General features: G+C 36.4%; 2 protein-coding genes across 4 annotated transcripts; both read right to left on the bottom strand.

Moving 5' to 3' along the window:
* Nucleotides 1–8,977: 8,977 nt before the first annotated feature.
* Nucleotides 8,978–10,704, bottom strand: LOC113361011 (peroxidase 47-like). Of its 2 annotated transcripts, none has more exons than XM_026604406.1 (4): nucleotides 10,395–10,704; nucleotides 10,005–10,193; nucleotides 9,710–9,872; nucleotides 8,978–9,593 (listed from the first exon to the last, which is right to left on the bottom strand). In XM_026604406.1, the coding sequence occupies exons 1-4, from the start codon at nucleotides 10,587–10,589 to the stop codon at nucleotides 9,196–9,198; spliced, it is 945 nt and encodes a 314-aa protein (XP_026460191.1). In that variant the 5' UTR covers nucleotides 10,590–10,704; the 3' UTR covers nucleotides 8,978–9,195. The 2 variants fall into 2 exon arrangements, with proteins under 2 accessions (XP_026460191.1, XP_026460192.1); XM_026604407.1 differs by having other exon boundaries at nucleotides 8,978–9,488.
* Nucleotides 10,705–11,902: 1,198 nt separating this feature from the next.
* On the bottom strand, nucleotides 11,903–15,919 carry LOC113355497 (luc7-like protein 3). Of its 2 annotated transcripts, XR_003362469.1 has the most exons (7): nucleotides 15,742–15,919; nucleotides 15,462–15,630; nucleotides 13,786–13,861; nucleotides 13,468–13,668; nucleotides 13,147–13,356; nucleotides 12,599–13,060; nucleotides 11,903–12,505 (listed from the first exon to the last, which is right to left on the bottom strand). XR_003362469.1 is itself a non-coding variant. In XM_026598365.1 (6 exons), the coding sequence occupies exons 1-6, from the start codon at nucleotides 15,782–15,784 to the stop codon at nucleotides 12,677–12,679; spliced, it is 1,083 nt and encodes a 360-aa protein (XP_026454150.1). In that variant the 5' UTR covers nucleotides 15,785–15,919; the 3' UTR covers nucleotides 11,903–12,676. The 2 variants fall into 2 exon arrangements, 1 of the variants encoding a protein (XP_026454150.1); XM_026598365.1 differs by having other exon boundaries at nucleotides 11,903–13,060.
* Between the last annotated feature and the right edge of the window lie 553 nt (nucleotides 15,920–16,472).

Here is a 16,472-nt window from a genome sequence, read left to right as displayed (position 1 = left end):
TATGATCCTACAGTATATGTGATGTAAAACGTTTTCTAGTTCATTTATCATTGATTCTAACAAACATGTACTTTTCCTGTAAGCAGTGTAGCAGATACATACTCGAATTCATAAGCAGCAGATATATACTCGAATTTGTAAGCAATTTAGCGGATACGTGTTCTAAATGTAAGCAACGCGACAGATATGTACTCAGATTTGTAAGTAGTGTAGCAGATATGTACTCGAATTTATAACCAGTGTAACAGATATGTACTCGATATAATGAACGTGTAAACACACACGTTTGGTAATAATGGGTATTATGATCATTTCCATGTTTTAATTAATTTTGGACCTCTAAATAAAAAAAAATTCTGTTAGACCCTAGTATAACTAACTTTGTGGGCTTAAGACCAAACAACAAAGTTTCCTTGATACTAATGCATGCACTATATGGAAATGGAAAGGGAACACTGTCCATTTTAAGACGCGTGAAGTGCACTAGCTTTGAAGTGATCTTCTTATGGACCAAACAGAAACCCACTTATGGAAAGGTAGAGATGGAAATGAAAAAGAAAAAACATTAGGATGGTCAACAGATGCATGGGAAACAGCTTATAAATCCACCACGGCCACTACCAAGGACAATATGCCTCCACTTTGGAGGAGTTACGTGATTTCAAAGTAACTTACAACTAGTTGAATTCGTTCTATAATTGATAGCAATGATGACAATGTAGGATTTGACAGTGCTACAGGCTCAGGGACGTTTGGAGGTAGGCCTGGCCGCCTGAGAATAGAAGGTGGAAGGTGTAATTCGGAGGTTCGAGAGGACGCTAGTGAAAGGGTTATCATGATTATGCTGAAGGGTGGCAAGATATGCCACAGCACAAGGAGGAAAATCTTTATGCTCTTGGGAGTTACTAAGCCGAGGGAGGAAGCTTTCTAATTTAGTTCTAGTTGTAGCTGGGCTTCATTAAACGACATTTTACAGCCCAAAATCAAGTCACTTATTCAAGTTAGTTGGTGTCCGTATGAGCTAGCAAGTGATCTATTCGTCCAACTAGTATTTTGATTTTTGAGGTTCGTTTAGCCATTTGACTAGTTTAATTGTTTGAGTTCGTTGTATAATCTATTATTGCATGATCATTTGATATTTTTACTGAATTCTGGTTAGATTTTATTATGTTAAGGATTTAGGGATGCCAATCATTTTTGGAGAGAGCTGTGCAGTGAAGTAGATAACTAATGGCTATTTGTTTCCATTAACAAATTGCATTGAAGGGCATTTAAGCTCTTTCCTCACAAGGTCGTCTTAACTTTCAGAGAAGGCCCTGGTTAGCCAAACCTCCCAACTTGGTGGATCAGTGCTCTTTAGCAAGCACATGTGTGATAGTGAAATTTTAGTAAGTTAGTCATTTGTGCATGCTAGTCATTATTCAGTGTTGGTTAAGGGGCAGTGATGTTGACTGAGTCTTGTATTTAGCCTTATCCATCGACTTAGAGCATCTCACATGGTATCAGAGCCATTTTTGATTTCCAAACCCTAAAAATAATTATTCTTTCGATCTTTACTCTTTTCTTTACAAATTTTAAGATTTTATTAAATTTTCTCTCATTTCATCGTTCGACGTCGAATTCATCAAGATTTTCATCTTCAAATCCATTAAAACATAGTATTTCTCCTCCAAAAAATCTTAGTTCTATATATTTTGTATTATGGAAGTCTTAAATTGTTCCGCTATTAAGAATTTTTGATTTGTACAAATATGTGGATAGATCTACACCTGAACCTGCTAAATTTGTTTGAGATCCAACAATGCAAGTTCCGATTGAAAATCCATCTTACTTAAAATGGATTCAATAAGATCAACTTCTTCTTTCATGGCTTCTCTCAAACGCTTATATGATGAAACTCATCCTTCTGTTCTTAGATGTACCACATCTCTGAATGCTTGGAAAACTTTAGAGATAATTACAATTTTACAGTCGAATCTCATATAATGCAGTTAAAGAGTGATCTAAAACACCTAAAAAAGGGATCTAAGTCAACGTAAGTTTAATTTAGTCGTGCTAAGTTCATTTCTCGTCAACTTGCGTAAGTGATAGACTTGTTCTTGATGAAGATCTTGTTTTTCACATCCTAAGTGGCATGCCTTTTGAATTCAATGTTTTTTAAACCTCTATCAATACTCAACAACTTAAGAGCTTATAAATATTACTTCACTAGCTCTTCTTAGTTTGCATTTAAGTGAAAGACATCAAGTAGTTGATTCCCCTTCTAATTTATCATCCGCTTCTGCTGATGTTGCTCAACACATTTAACCAACAAGATTTTCCTACTCCTATAAATCTAACTTCAAAATTCCAATAATCGAATGTCTTATGATTGGCGTTCTGGCAATCCTGCTGGTGGATTTCCTTTTCGAGCTCCTCGTGGTGATAGACATTTTAATAAATTTAGATCTTGTGGTGGTGGTAGATTTGATCGTGGAGGTTATCGTGGTAACTATGGTGGTAGACAATATAACTTATTTCCTCATCATAAATCTCATATCACTTATTAGATATGCACCAAATCAGGTCATACTTCTCTTAAATGTAGATTCCGGTAAACTAAAGTATTTTTCGATCATCATTAGTCCAATCTTATTAGTTTTGATGATTGAAGATTATTATGATGATTTTTGGAGTCCTGATCCCGAAGCTTATGCAGTTTCTACAAATGATTATTCTGCTGAATCTTCTTTTATTAGTGGCAAGAGTTGGACTTCTGATTTTGGTGCCACTCACCATATCACCAATGACTTGAGCAATCTCAACTTGCACACTGAGTGTCAAGGTGCTGGACAAGTAAAAGTAGAAAATAGTGCAGGTTTTTCCATTAATCATATTGGTTATTCTCACTTTATTTTTGGTTCTTCTAATTTTGTCATGAACGATGTATTACATGTGCTTGATATTTCCAGAAAACTTCTCTATGTGCTTCAATTTACAAGAGACAATAATTGTTACTTTGAGTTTCATCCTTCTCATTTCTAAGTGATGGATCTTCAAACTCACAAGGAATTACTTCAGGAAAGTGTTAACAATAGCCTTTATGATATCAACTTTAACTCACCATCCTTTCAAATTTTTGTTGGCACTACTTCACATTTGTTGCTTGGCATAGGCACATTGGACATTCAACTTACAGAATTTAAAGCATGTTTTTCGGTAGTAAATGAGTTTATTTCTGCTAATTTGAGTCCTATTATTTGTGGCGAGTATCGAGTGGAAAAACCTCATGTATTTATTTTTCATAATTATGTCAATAAAGATGTGCATGGTCCTTTGAACCTTATCTACTATGATGTATGTTGTTCACCGTTTTATTCTGTCAATGGATTTAGGTACTATGTTAGCTTTATTGACAGTTTTACATACATGGTTGTATCCTCTTATTTATAAACTAAAGGTGTTTTCAACTTTTAAGTATTTCAAAGCTCACTTTGGCACTAAGATGAAGATGTTTTAGACTGATTGGGGTGGAGAATAAAAATATGTTTCTAGTTTCTTATCTAGCTGTGGAGTTTTCCATAGAGTAACTTGTTCTCATGAACATCAACAGAATGGAAAAGCTGAGAGAAACTGTAGGAACATTGTTGAGACGTGAGTTACTTTGCTGAACCATGCTTCTATGCTTTGTCAACACCAATTTTGTATAATTATACTCCTCTTGGAACTCTTTACTCAACGTTTCAAGATTATGCTTTTCTGAAAATATTTTGCGGTGCATGTAGACCATATAACAAACATAAGTTGGTGAATAGGTCTGTCAGATATATATATCTTTCTAAGGTATGGTTTTATGTGCAAAGGATACATGTGTCTCAATCCTTCTACCAACAAGTTTATTATCTCCAGAAATGTGGGACGAGTCAGAATTTCCATATAATACCATGTTTTGTCCTACTTGTGTTTCATCTCCATCTATTACTTCTATTTCTTTTAATGCACTACCATCATTCCTACATCCTACATCACTCCCAACCCATCCGTCTCCTCCACCATTACCTATTCATGTTGCCGAGCTGTATACATAAATGGAACAAAATGCCCATTCACATTGCCAATTTTTACAGTTGTTTCTCATCCAACGCAAGCCAGAAGCAAGAATGGTATCTTCAGACCAAAGGTGTTTATCATCATTTCTTCTGAGGATTTAGAGACTCCCACTATTTTTACTGAGGCTAGCAAGAAACCGGTTTGGATGAAGTCTATGTGTGAGGAGATTGATCCTTTGGTAGAAAATAGGACATGAGAGTCAGTTCCTTACCAACCTGGCATGGATGTTGTGGGCCGTGAGTGGGTTTTCAGGGTTAAGGGGAATGCAGATGGATCTTTTGAGAGATATAAGGCCAGATTGGTAGATAAGGGTTGGACTATCAGGCAACTTGATGTAATTAAAGAATGCGTTGCTTCATGGTTTTCTTAATGAAGATGGTTATATGCAACAATCACCTGGATTTTTAGACAATGAGTTTCTAAATCATGTTTGTGTTCTTAAAAAGTCTCTTTATGGTCTTAAGCAGAGTGTTAGGGTCTGGTTTGAAAGAGTAAGTCAGTTTTTAGTTGCTCAAGGTTTTGTCTCCTCCAAGACTGATACTTCTTTCTTTTATAAGGTCACCTCTAATGTCTCTCTCTATGTCATGATCTATGTTGATGGTATCCTTGTGACTGGTAATTTTGCATCAGGTATTCAATTTTAATTGCCGCTTTGAATTCTGAATTTGCTATTAAGAATCTTGAGGCTCTCCATTTCTTCTTTGGTATTCAGGCTACATATAGTAGGGTTGATATGTATCTCAGCCAGCAGCAACATGTACATAATTAACTTGAGAAAAAAATATATTAACATCAAAGTCAGTCTCTACTCCTATTGTTGTTCATAACACTCATTCCACTCCTCCAGCTGCATTTTTTGTTCCACATCTGTACATAAGTACTGTGGATGCTTTAAACATGACACAAGACCTAACATTTTTTTTTATAATGACTGGAGTTCTGTCAAGAGATTCTCAGGACATTTAAATGGCATTAAGTATCATGGTCTTCATTTCAAGAAATCATCAACTTTATCATTAAGGTATTTTGTGATGCATATTGGTGTGGTGATCCTATTGATAGAAGATACACTAGTGGAACGGCTTTGTATTTGGGGCCTAATATGGTTTCTTGGTATTCTAAGAAACAAAAGTTTGTTTCTATATCCAGCATATAAGCAGAGAATACATCTATGGAAGAGTCAACTTCTGAGCTTCTTTGAATTCAATCTTCAATTTTCATCCAACATCCCTCATGTATTGTGGTGTGATAATATGAGGGCTACTTATCTTTCTATTAATCCCATATTTCACAACAGGGTGAAACATGTGGAGATTGCACTCCATTTTTTTCAGGAAATTGGTGTCTGCTCAAGCTCTTAAAGTTTAACATATCTCCACCACAATCAAATGGATGATGTTTAACACAGACCCTATCCTCTAAAAGATTTTTATTTCTCAGAGACAAGCTAAATGTATTTGTTCTGGATGACATTTTCTTGCGGAGGTTGGGTGGGGGTTGGCATAGAGAGATCGGTACCAAGCACATACGTGTCAATGATAGTTTTTTTAGTTATCCATGTGTGTCTGTTATTCATTGTTTAGACTTGGTTAAGGAGAAGTCATGTTGATTGAGTCTTCTCTTATATTCTATGTATAAATATGTCATGTATCTCTTTATTTGATCTTATGGAAAAAGATAATTAGGCCCTTGTCCACCGGCTTAGATCATCTAACACAAATGAACTTCAATCTTGGTAATTTGTGTGTAATGTTTCCAAAACAACTATAATTCAAATATCTCAAAACAAGTCTATAGGAATAGAATCCTATTACTGAACCATTCCAGTTATGTTGAACTAAGTTGATGATTAAACCAGGACTTATTGAACCTAAATGGTTTATGGGTAGAATTTTCCATCCTAGAAGTTGTCAGAGGATTGGACATCGGTTACTACCAATAACTATTAGGTGGTAAACAACCATGCTACGATGATCTAAGAGAGATTGGGAAGGACTTTATATAGTCTTTTAAGTATTAGTTCAGAACCGCCTCTATTATTTGTGAAAGTAAATGGATTTCAACTAAAAGTTTAGGTAAGTTGTGAACACCAGCTTCATAAAACAAACACAAAATAAATAAATAAATAATAGATTGGGTCAGATCCAGATGAATTAGGTGATTTCAGTGAGATCAGATCTAGAAGAATCAAGTGATTTCAGTGAGACCCAGATGAGTCGGAATCTGAGGGTAAAAAACCATGACGTACATCACTAGGAATCAAGGAGATAGACATGCGACTAGAGTCCTGGATCGACATGGGGTCTTGTTAATCTCATATAGATAGTTCAAAGGAGAGCGTACCAATTACATCACCAACTTTTTCGTTTTGCAGCCTAATACAATTTCTAGTATACCAACTTAATGATCCTTGACAATATGTATATAGAATTTATATCGCTATCCCTTCTCAATCAGAAAGTATAAACTATGGAGTCTGTAAACCTGATTGTTAAGAAGAGTTCTTGGACGACCTCAAAAATCAATATTCAAGATTAATCTAGTCGTATCCAAATAACTCAATCGGAATTCTGCCAAGTGATAAACGTGTTATTTATCTTTCAAGATGCAAATTCTAAAAGAAACAAGTCTTATAATCCATTATAATTATGGATATATCTTCTAAGATTGAATATATACTACTTCCGTAAATCCTATTATAAATATAAATAATATAATATGAAAAAGGAAAAAACACAAGACACCAGAATTTTTGTTAACAAGGAAACCGCAATAGCAGAAAACCCCGGGACCTCGTCCAAGTTTGAACACCAAACTATTTTAGGCCGCTACATACACTATCCTACTATCAGACTTCGGTCTAGAATGTATTTGAGACCGCAACCACCCTCCAAGCGATTCAGTTACAATCACTCTCTTTATGTCTCTTGAACCTTGCAAGGCTCTATGCAATTGATTCCCTTAGTTGACGTTCTTTACAGCCTAAGAGTTGCTTCAACCTAAGTAAAGACTTTTGATACCAATCTACGTCTAACAGATAAGCCTATTTTATTTCTCTTTAGATAAAGGATTGCAAACGGTTTGCAATAGACAAAGCTAGCATCAAACTTTACAAATCAGGAATACTTATACTCGCTTTTGATGATAATCTCGGATTCTTTGCCACCTCTCAAGAACAATCTTACTCTTATCAATTAAGAATAGTTTTCAGATATCTATCTTGAGGAATTATAAAATCTGAGACGAAGAGAACTTTGCGATTAGTATCTGTCTTACCTGAAAGAGATGCGAGAACCTCGATAACAGAAAAGAAAGATCAGGATAAACAAACTATCAAGGTAAAAGATAGTCGGACCTGGCTTCACCAATCCCTAAAGTGAAGTCTTTTAGTCGTAAACCTAATAATGTTTCACATAGGAAACTTAGGTTAATAAAGGAGGACTCTAGCTATCAACCAGGACACAAAAGTGTCAGGGATTAAACTTCCCTGTTGAAAGAGCATCTCTATTCATAGATGTTCAAGACTAGGGGTTGCTTAGAATTCAAGCTAAGATAACTTGAGATTCAAGCAAACACTTTCTCTGTTTATATGAAACTTTAATTAGGGTTTCAAGTAAGAATGTGAAAATAAGTCTTGAAATTACATAAAAGAATATACACAGTGGTCCGAGTACGTGAACCATATGTACAATGAATGTTCTTTGGAAAATATGCCTTATGAACTATAAACAATTTGATGTTCATTTAAACACTTAAGAATTTAATCATGAAACACATAAAAAAGTTTTTTAGTGATTAATGATGTCTTAGAGGTGTTTGTGAGAGTCATAGATGTGCTAAACATATTTTAAAAAATTAATCTTTAAGCATATACTAAATTTTTACTAGGACTATTGGTGAAACGGTTCATGAACCGTGTAAGAGGTTCACGAGTCATGGTGCAACAGTTTGTGAATCGGTTTCTCCAAACCAACTCGGCTCGTGAACTCAGAAGCACATGGTTCATGAACCGGGTTCCCAACTCCTTAGCCTTTTACACCAACATTAAAAATTCAGATCACCACGGTTCATGGATAGTCCCCTTCTGAACTTAAGGTTTGCGAAGGTTCGCCAACCTTCCTGTATTTCAGAAACTCAGATATCTATGGTTTGTGAACTGGTTCACCAACCTACCCCGAGTCAAAATATCAGAAGTTCTGAACTTTTCTCTTTTGATGTTTGAAACATTCCCAAATGATAAAATCATTGCTTGGTCTATTTTCAAATTCATCCACAAATTAATTCTTGAACAATAAATTGTTTCGAACTAATATTATTAATGACCTTTGCATATCCAATGCTTGAGTCATATTTTGAGATGTTTAACAAGAGAAGCTTGACTCGACGTTTTTTATTTGCAATAAATCTACTAGAAGCCATGAGACATAGTCTCAGAAAATAGAATGGTTCAGTCTTCACATACTTTTTTGATGAAGCTATCCAAATGTATTCGTCGATCTTCAGTCGTCGAGGGTGATTCTGATAGTCAAATACCAAATGCTAACCTAGTCCGAGAGTTGCTTATTAGACTAGAAATCAAGCTATAATTTTGTTCAATTAATATTGACAATAAGCTTGAGATCGAAAAACTTGTGGATTCAACTGAGCATTGCTCTAACATATAGAAACTCAGATTTGAGGAGCAGATGAGTATTTTCGGCCAAGAGAATTTTGATTTAGCCAAATTCAGGTTTATGCCAGAAGTATTTTGTCTACAAAAAAAAAAAAGAAAAAAACGTGCGTGTTCTTTTTTCTCCCTTCTCCACCTACCACCTTTTTTTATCACTCAAACTCAAAAAACGTTGTGTTCTCACTGTTGATTCTGAAGAATATTTAAGTGGAATTTTTGTATGCCGTTAAAAGGATTAATTTCTTTTAGTTTCAAACTTCAACCACTGTATTACAATGACATCGGCAATTTCTACTACTTTAAAGGTGGTTTTGTATTATTTTTCAACCTCAAACGAATTTAATCCAGAAAAAATTACACAAAGAAATTTTTTCCGAAACTTAAGCTTATGTAACTATATAAATTGCATTTCATTCTCTGGCTTAGTAAAACAAGCATCAGTTAATTCGTTGACAATTTTGACGCACTTCTCCTTGCGAACCTTCTTTAACATCGATAAGGCCCATCTTTACCATGGCTTGCTGGAAATCGAAGAAAAACCTAGTAGTATTCTTAGCATAAGCATTTACAATACCTCTTGTTCTGGGACTTGTGTACAAGGTTTGGTCTGAGCTTAAAACACCATTATTCTTTCTTAGGCCGATGAAATAAGAATTGTCGAAAGAGTTTCTTGTTTCGTCAAAAGGTACCTCTGCATTGTCACCTGTGTTGCAAGTTTTTGACAACGTATCTGCGAAACTTGAATCAAGAGTAGGGTCAATTTCATGAGATGAGTTGAATTTTTGTAACCGTTTCTTGAATGAAGAACATCGTGCTACACCCAGTGTATGCGCACCTGCAAATAATATATACTTGGATATTCAATGAATTAATCCTAGTATGAAAACTGTAAAACACGACACGACACGTTATCAAGATATGCATAAAATATAGTCTGGGTGTTTAAATTACCTGATAAAGAAACCATGTCCTTGATACTAAGTCCATTCTTGGAGAAAATGCTAATGAGCTCTGAGCTATTCAAGAAAGGGGCAGGGAGGTTTCTTGTGTCTTCAATCATTGACCTTCGTCCATCTTTCCTTCCTTTTGGTATGTCATAGAAAAGACCCCCAGCCTGGGATATATTTGCAACAAAGCTATATGTCATAAACTAATTTAAAAGACACAACACAAGCAACATCAACAATAATATAGTTAACAAACTCTGACGATGTAATTCGTTGATGCGCAAAGTTTATCTTTATACCCAGAGGACTGCATCTCTAGCCGCCATAGCAACAATATCAGCACATGAAACAATCCCTGGGCAGTGATCTTCAATTAGATCCTTGGCAGCGTCAATGATTTCATAGCCACGCAGGCTCAAATTTGCGGGGGAGTCTTTTTCAGCCGTGTTATCTTTTGTTGAGTTAAGCAGAATTGATGCATCACAACCCTGACGGATGACATTGATTAGTAAGGATTAGCCAGCAAAATCAAGGTGTTGGGATTTTAGCAAAACGAAATTTAAACAACGCGAGTATATTGTGACTTAAAATCAGCAGAAATAGTGTTTTCAAAAGATCAATAAATTCTCTGAACGAGACTCAAAACATCTGACCTCAAATATGACAGTCGAATTTTCAAGTTAAACTACCTCTACGAAGCAGTCATGGAAGTGCATTCTGAGAAGCCCAGCTGCCAGAGATGGATCAGAATCTAAAGCTCTATTGACTGTATTCCTCACCATCATTTCCACCATTGGGCCCCTCGTTCCATAATAATTCATACTTAACCCATGAATTACACTAAATCTGGAGAGGAACAAACAAAAAACTAAGATAGAAATCATCACTCGCTATAATCTCTATACACACCCACCGAAGGATTACTGCAGAGTTTTAATATAGAATGGGAAAATAAGAGGAGCAGTGAAGAACTTGTATTAGCACATACATTTATATATGAGGTCGATCACAACACACTTTGGAGAAGAACTGATAGTATATAAGATGGTGGAACAATATGCACTTAGTGGTCCGGGCACTATTCTCCACCTAATAAAACGTGAATCATACTGTATTATTATTATATCCTTAAACCAGCCTTATGGACAGAATTCAATGTCTAGTACAGAGGAAGTTCATTACGCTCTATTTTTCTTTGGGAATTAAATGTGGTTTTTTTCTTTCAGTAGTTAATTAACCATAATAATCTATCTTAATTAATCATACTACTTTATTTGTATGAAATACCACTTGAGGCAGGTGTTTACTCCTGTCGACACGAATTTGATAAGTGTTTAATACTAAATACGTTGCACTATATAGAAATGGAAAGAGAACACTGTCCATTTCAAAAAGCGGGAAATGCGCTAGTTTTGAAAACCCACTTGTGGAAAGGTTGAAGCTGAAAATGAAAATTTAAGACAGATGCATGGGAAACAGCTTAGAAATCCACAGCCACCAATGTGCCTCCGCTTTGGTATAGAAAAAAATTTAAGACGGTCAACAGATGACATGGGATTTGACAATGCTACAAGACCAGGGTCATTTGGAGGCCAAAGGTGTAATTTGGATGTTCGAGTAGAACAAAAAAATTAAAGATGTACAAAGTACATATTCCCAACACCACCAACAGATCCAAGTTACCAACAATGTTTCATCTTTTGAAAGCCTACTGGGTGACCAAAACAACCTTCTACCACCAACATCCTTTAGAACTAGAAGTGTTGAGACAATAAACTAAAATTGTTCCTCTGATTCCTTTTGACTCGGTGCATAGCTTATGAAGTTCAACAACTCCTATATGTAGCAACCATTTTTGAATCGGATTCAATGTCAGCAACAACACCTGCGAGTAAAAACTAATACAATCATTCCAAAACCGCTAAAAGAGGCCGCAGGCAGTCATTACCAATCATATTATTAGTTTGCACATTATGTGGCGGAGAGATGCCTACAATGCCATAATCATGAAAATTGGACACGCATAATTAAGCCATACGGACGGACACTATTTTACCGTCTTCCATCTACATAAAAAGGGGATTCAAAAATATTCTTGATGGTTGATGGCAACTCATAGTAGAGGGCACACGGTAGACTTCCATTTGTGGAACAAAGTAAATTTAAAAATAAAAAGTAGTGCACTGTGAAATCGAAGAAGACGACTGACATATAGCCCAAAAAGTTCTGCACGACATTGCTTATATAATGAGTATTCAGCACGCTTCAAAAAAAATTAAACACAGTAATCAGCAACAAGGCCTATCTACCATCACGCAGCCAGGTGTGGGTGTGGGTGTGGGTGTGGGTGTGGGTGAGGATACACATTCCCAAGTGTTTTCTTTACAGTAGCAAATTGACAACTGCCACCAAGCAGGAGTAAATTTGGAAGTACATCAAACTGCAACTACACAAGTGCAAAATTCCCACTATGTGAATCCGAACAGGGTACAAGCCAAGATTTATGGGTTACCTTGCTAACATTTGAAATAACAAACATCTCCCTCTGCAGCAGCTTTATTGACGCACCATAGTCTACCACCTGCTGTCTTAGTTACTCGGAACATTTGTTACCAACATTGGCCAAGATAAGTGCTCTGAAACAAGTATGCCCATATAGAACCCATGCGAAACTATTTAGCTCAACTCATACCTACATAAAATAATTAAATTTGACAGCACAAATAGACCTACCTCAATCCCCTTTTCCTCTAAAGTATAATTGATAGGGAGATGGTATAGTACTAAAGTCTCAACAGATCTGTGAGATAACAAAACAAGTGTTGTCGACTACATTCGTACTTGAAACTTCACAAAATAAAATATTTAGATGTATGAGATAGAAAATGTCTACCTCTTTTAGGTTCAAACTCGGTCAGCTAATTACAAAGTCCGACCACTAATATAGGCCGACTAAGCTTCTTGATGACCTCTAGTGACCATGCCTAACAGGTGAGCGGGACCTGCTTCTGTCCCAACCCCTCTCACGAGAGAGATCTCCTTTTCCATTTCTGTCATTGTACCGATCCCTGTCTACTGCTCTTCCATTTCTGCGGTTGTTATACTTCCAGTCTCTCTCTCTTCCTCCATCCCTGCTTCCTCTGCCACTCCATTCTGTAGACCTTTCCCTGTTAGAGTCTCGTTCACGATGTCGATCTCGCCCTCGATCTCGTTCACGGTCATGATACCTATCACTCTCGCCGGAGTTGCTTCGCTTACTTCTGTTCTCAACTTCGTTCTCCCTCTGCTTTCGCCTTTCTTCAACTTCCTTCTCCCTAGCTAGTCTTTCTTCTTCCCTTGCTTTCTCCTTAGACTCCTGCAAATCATTACCCCATGACTTTCTACTGAGAAAATAAAATAAAACCAACTTCAACATGTTAAGGAATCAATGCAAATGATTACCTTGTACTCGCTGATGAAATCTCGGACCATGCCATAACCGATGTGCTGCTTGCCGGTCACATGTGACTGTGTCCTTTCTGCCGCATCATTTGCTACAAGAAAAGAACCACATACCTCACACAATGCCATCTTCTTCTCCTGTGTAATCAAGAGCTTATCATTCTGTGGCAGTTGCGTCAAGGATGTCTTCTCGGCATTTAGCGAATCCACCTGTAAGAAGTAGTCCCCAAAGGTTAGATAGCTCACTTTACTTGTGATTGTTAAAGAAAAACAAAAAATACTGCACACATGAGAGTGAGCAATTTATAAACCAGGCAGTACCTTCCTCATGAGTGCCTCAGCTTCATCCACCTTGCCAGCTTCACCAAGGGTCTCCACTTGCTCAAGAAGCTTCTTTATCTTCTCCTCCAGCAATGATAGCTGCTCAGATTTCTCCATAGAGACTGGAGCAGCTGGTGGAACTTCAACTTCCTGGGCTAGGCGCTCCCTGCCACGTCTAACTTTTCTGTCCAAGTCCATTACCTAAGGTAAACACAAAGTCATTATTGAAGGGAATTAGCGGCATTACCAAAGCCAAAACAGACGGTTACCAACAAAAGAATAAAATAATAATAATAATAATAATAAAGCAAAACTTACCAATTTCTCGCAGAACTGGCCAAGTTCAGCTTCAAACCTTGGCACAAAAGAGTCATGCCTGGGAGACTTCTCAAAGCTAAAAATAGAAGTAAGAACCTCTCATTAATATCCCATAAATGAGTCAAACAAAACGAATAGTAGCAGTGACACTTGATGATGGAAAACAAGACAATTCAGTTAGCCACCTAGGTAAATCACATGCAAAAATATCTCGTTGCATAACTCTTGCCCATATTAAATGTACGTAATATGTACCTGCCTGTATACAACAAACCCACACACTCTTAGACACTAGACCATTACCTCGACTAGTACCGACTAACCAAGGAGAAGAGAACAGACATACACACTCAGGCCATCAGTACTAAAACCAATCATGGAGAGGAGATGTATATAGACTGTTACTTCGGTGGTAGCCTCTCTTTCTGGATTATGGAGGACTAGGAGTAGATGAGTTCACTAGCTTGTTATGATCTAATAAATGGAGTAAGACATCCACCCAATCCCAGAGAGTATATACGAAAATTCTGTACTTTGGTTGTACATTAGAAAAATCAATTTTCCTTCACTTCCCACAAGATGACTTAATAATTTCACCACAGTTACCTTCATTTCTATAATTGAGATTGTTGCATGCAATCAGTGATGCACTGATTAGATATTGAGCATAGATAAACTACAATTAGTTCAAATTCTTTACAGACAGTGTTACAATATGTGAACCTTGATATCTTTTTTCTACAAATTCTCTCTGGCAAAGGGGTGCGGATACTACCAATACTAATCACTGTCATTTACCCTGTTCTGATTTCTATTGTCCAATAATTGGCCTCCTGGATATAAAATTGAGTAGACGAACCCATACATAATCCTGTCCACCTATGGTTATAGCATGTCGAACCCTAAGCACTTACTCCACCTCCCCAAATTAAGCATATGCCGAACTTTAACAAGTATTTTAGACTACTTGACACTGCAAACTGAGAATTGGAATGTATTAAAAATTTCCTTTCAGGTGAAGCCACAGCATAGCACTTTCAGTACTACATAGATTTCTAATAATAGATTGCAGACTCGTTATTACAAGTGCAATTAGTCTAAGTCCAAAGAAAAAGGTCCAATATCATAATCATTTTTCCTATGAGAATTTTACAAGTTTCAATTACAGGTGCAGTAGGTCAACTTATGCTTAAACTGCAATCAGTTTAACAAACTGATTAAAAAGTTTCAAAACACAGGGGAGGGTGTTTGTTTCACTATTTTAAGTCTGCCAGCAAGGGATCTGATCTCTAATCAGAAAGTTTTAAATCAGTTACCTCAAATGAAAAAAACCTGCAACAGCCTTCAAAATTCCAAACATCTTATTTAGCTTAGAACGCCTGTTACTCATATTAAGGTTCCATCCTACACAACATATAGCAGGTATAGCTTACTTAACACTTTCAACTCCGCAAAAACAAAAGGGGAATAAAAATAAAAACAACGCAGTGGAGATTAATGGAGGGAATGTGGTCACTGGTAAACATGAGTCACACAAATCAAGCCGCAATCCCAAAATTATCATCAGCGACACGATAACGCATATTCCTGTGCCCTTACAATACTTAAACCCTAGTAACCCAATCCCAACAGTATATAAATCACAAAATTAAAAAAAGAAAAAACATTTAGGTTACCTTTCTTTGAGTTTCGGATCATGAATTCTAGGGCATGGTCCAAGATCACTGCGAGTATTGACAAAAAGATCATGTGGACAAAATCGAATCATATAAGATCCGCAAACCTCCTTATCATCCCAAGAGATTTCCTTGTATCCCTTCTTCTCCTCTTCCGTAAGATTACGAGCTAAAACAAACAAACAAACAAATCCACAATTATCATCTAATTATTTCAAAATCTGAGGCAAGAAAATCAAAATCGAAGAGATTTATTGAGATGAATGATGAAATAGATTACCTGCTCCCATCAACTCATCGAGCAAAGCCCTCTGAGCATCCATGATTCAACAAAGAAAGCGTTAAGCAATGGATTTTGGATGAACCAAAACCCTAATTTGGAGATTTTGATGGAATTTTGGGGGGTTAGGTTTTCTTTCTTCTACTTGACGAAGAGAACTAACAACTAGACCTTCTAAGTTTTGATATACCGAGTTGGGGTGTACTGCGGAACTAGTTAAAGTATCTTTGAGTTTTACCAAAATAACCTTTACGGAATGGTAACGAGATAATGACATCTGTTTATTTTTGGCCAAGTGCACGGCCCACGCCTGGTGCATTCCCTGCACGATGCCTGCATGAACCATGATGGAGCCAGGACTCGTACGTTGTCGGATTAAAAAAAAAATTGGTATGCACCGGAAAAGAAAAAAAAAATCACATTCACACCAAGAGCTGATATATTATACATGAACCCCATAACCGGTACAAATTTTAGTTTTATTATTATTGTTTGCATGTACTTAAATTCCAAAAATCCGAAACCTTTTCTTACTGTACATGAACACCTTGACAATCTCTCTGTTGAGTGAATAATTTGTCCACTAAATATGTGAGATTATAAAGAGTAAATGGAAGAAATCAACGATGAAAAATGCCACTTTTATGTATTTCTATTATTTATTTTTATTTCATTACATTTTTCTATTTGTATAGCAATTAATGTATATGTCGACTTTGCTGCAGAGGCAT

This window comes from Papaver somniferum, chromosome 3 (genome assembly GCF_003573695.1).
Source record: "Papaver somniferum cultivar HN1 chromosome 3, ASM357369v1, whole genome shotgun sequence".
Classification (NCBI taxonomy): domain Eukaryota; kingdom Viridiplantae; phylum Streptophyta; class Magnoliopsida; order Ranunculales; family Papaveraceae; genus Papaver; species Papaver somniferum.
The sequence above is the reverse complement of the archived record's forward strand: the minus strand, read 5'-3'. Positions and strand labels throughout refer to the sequence as shown.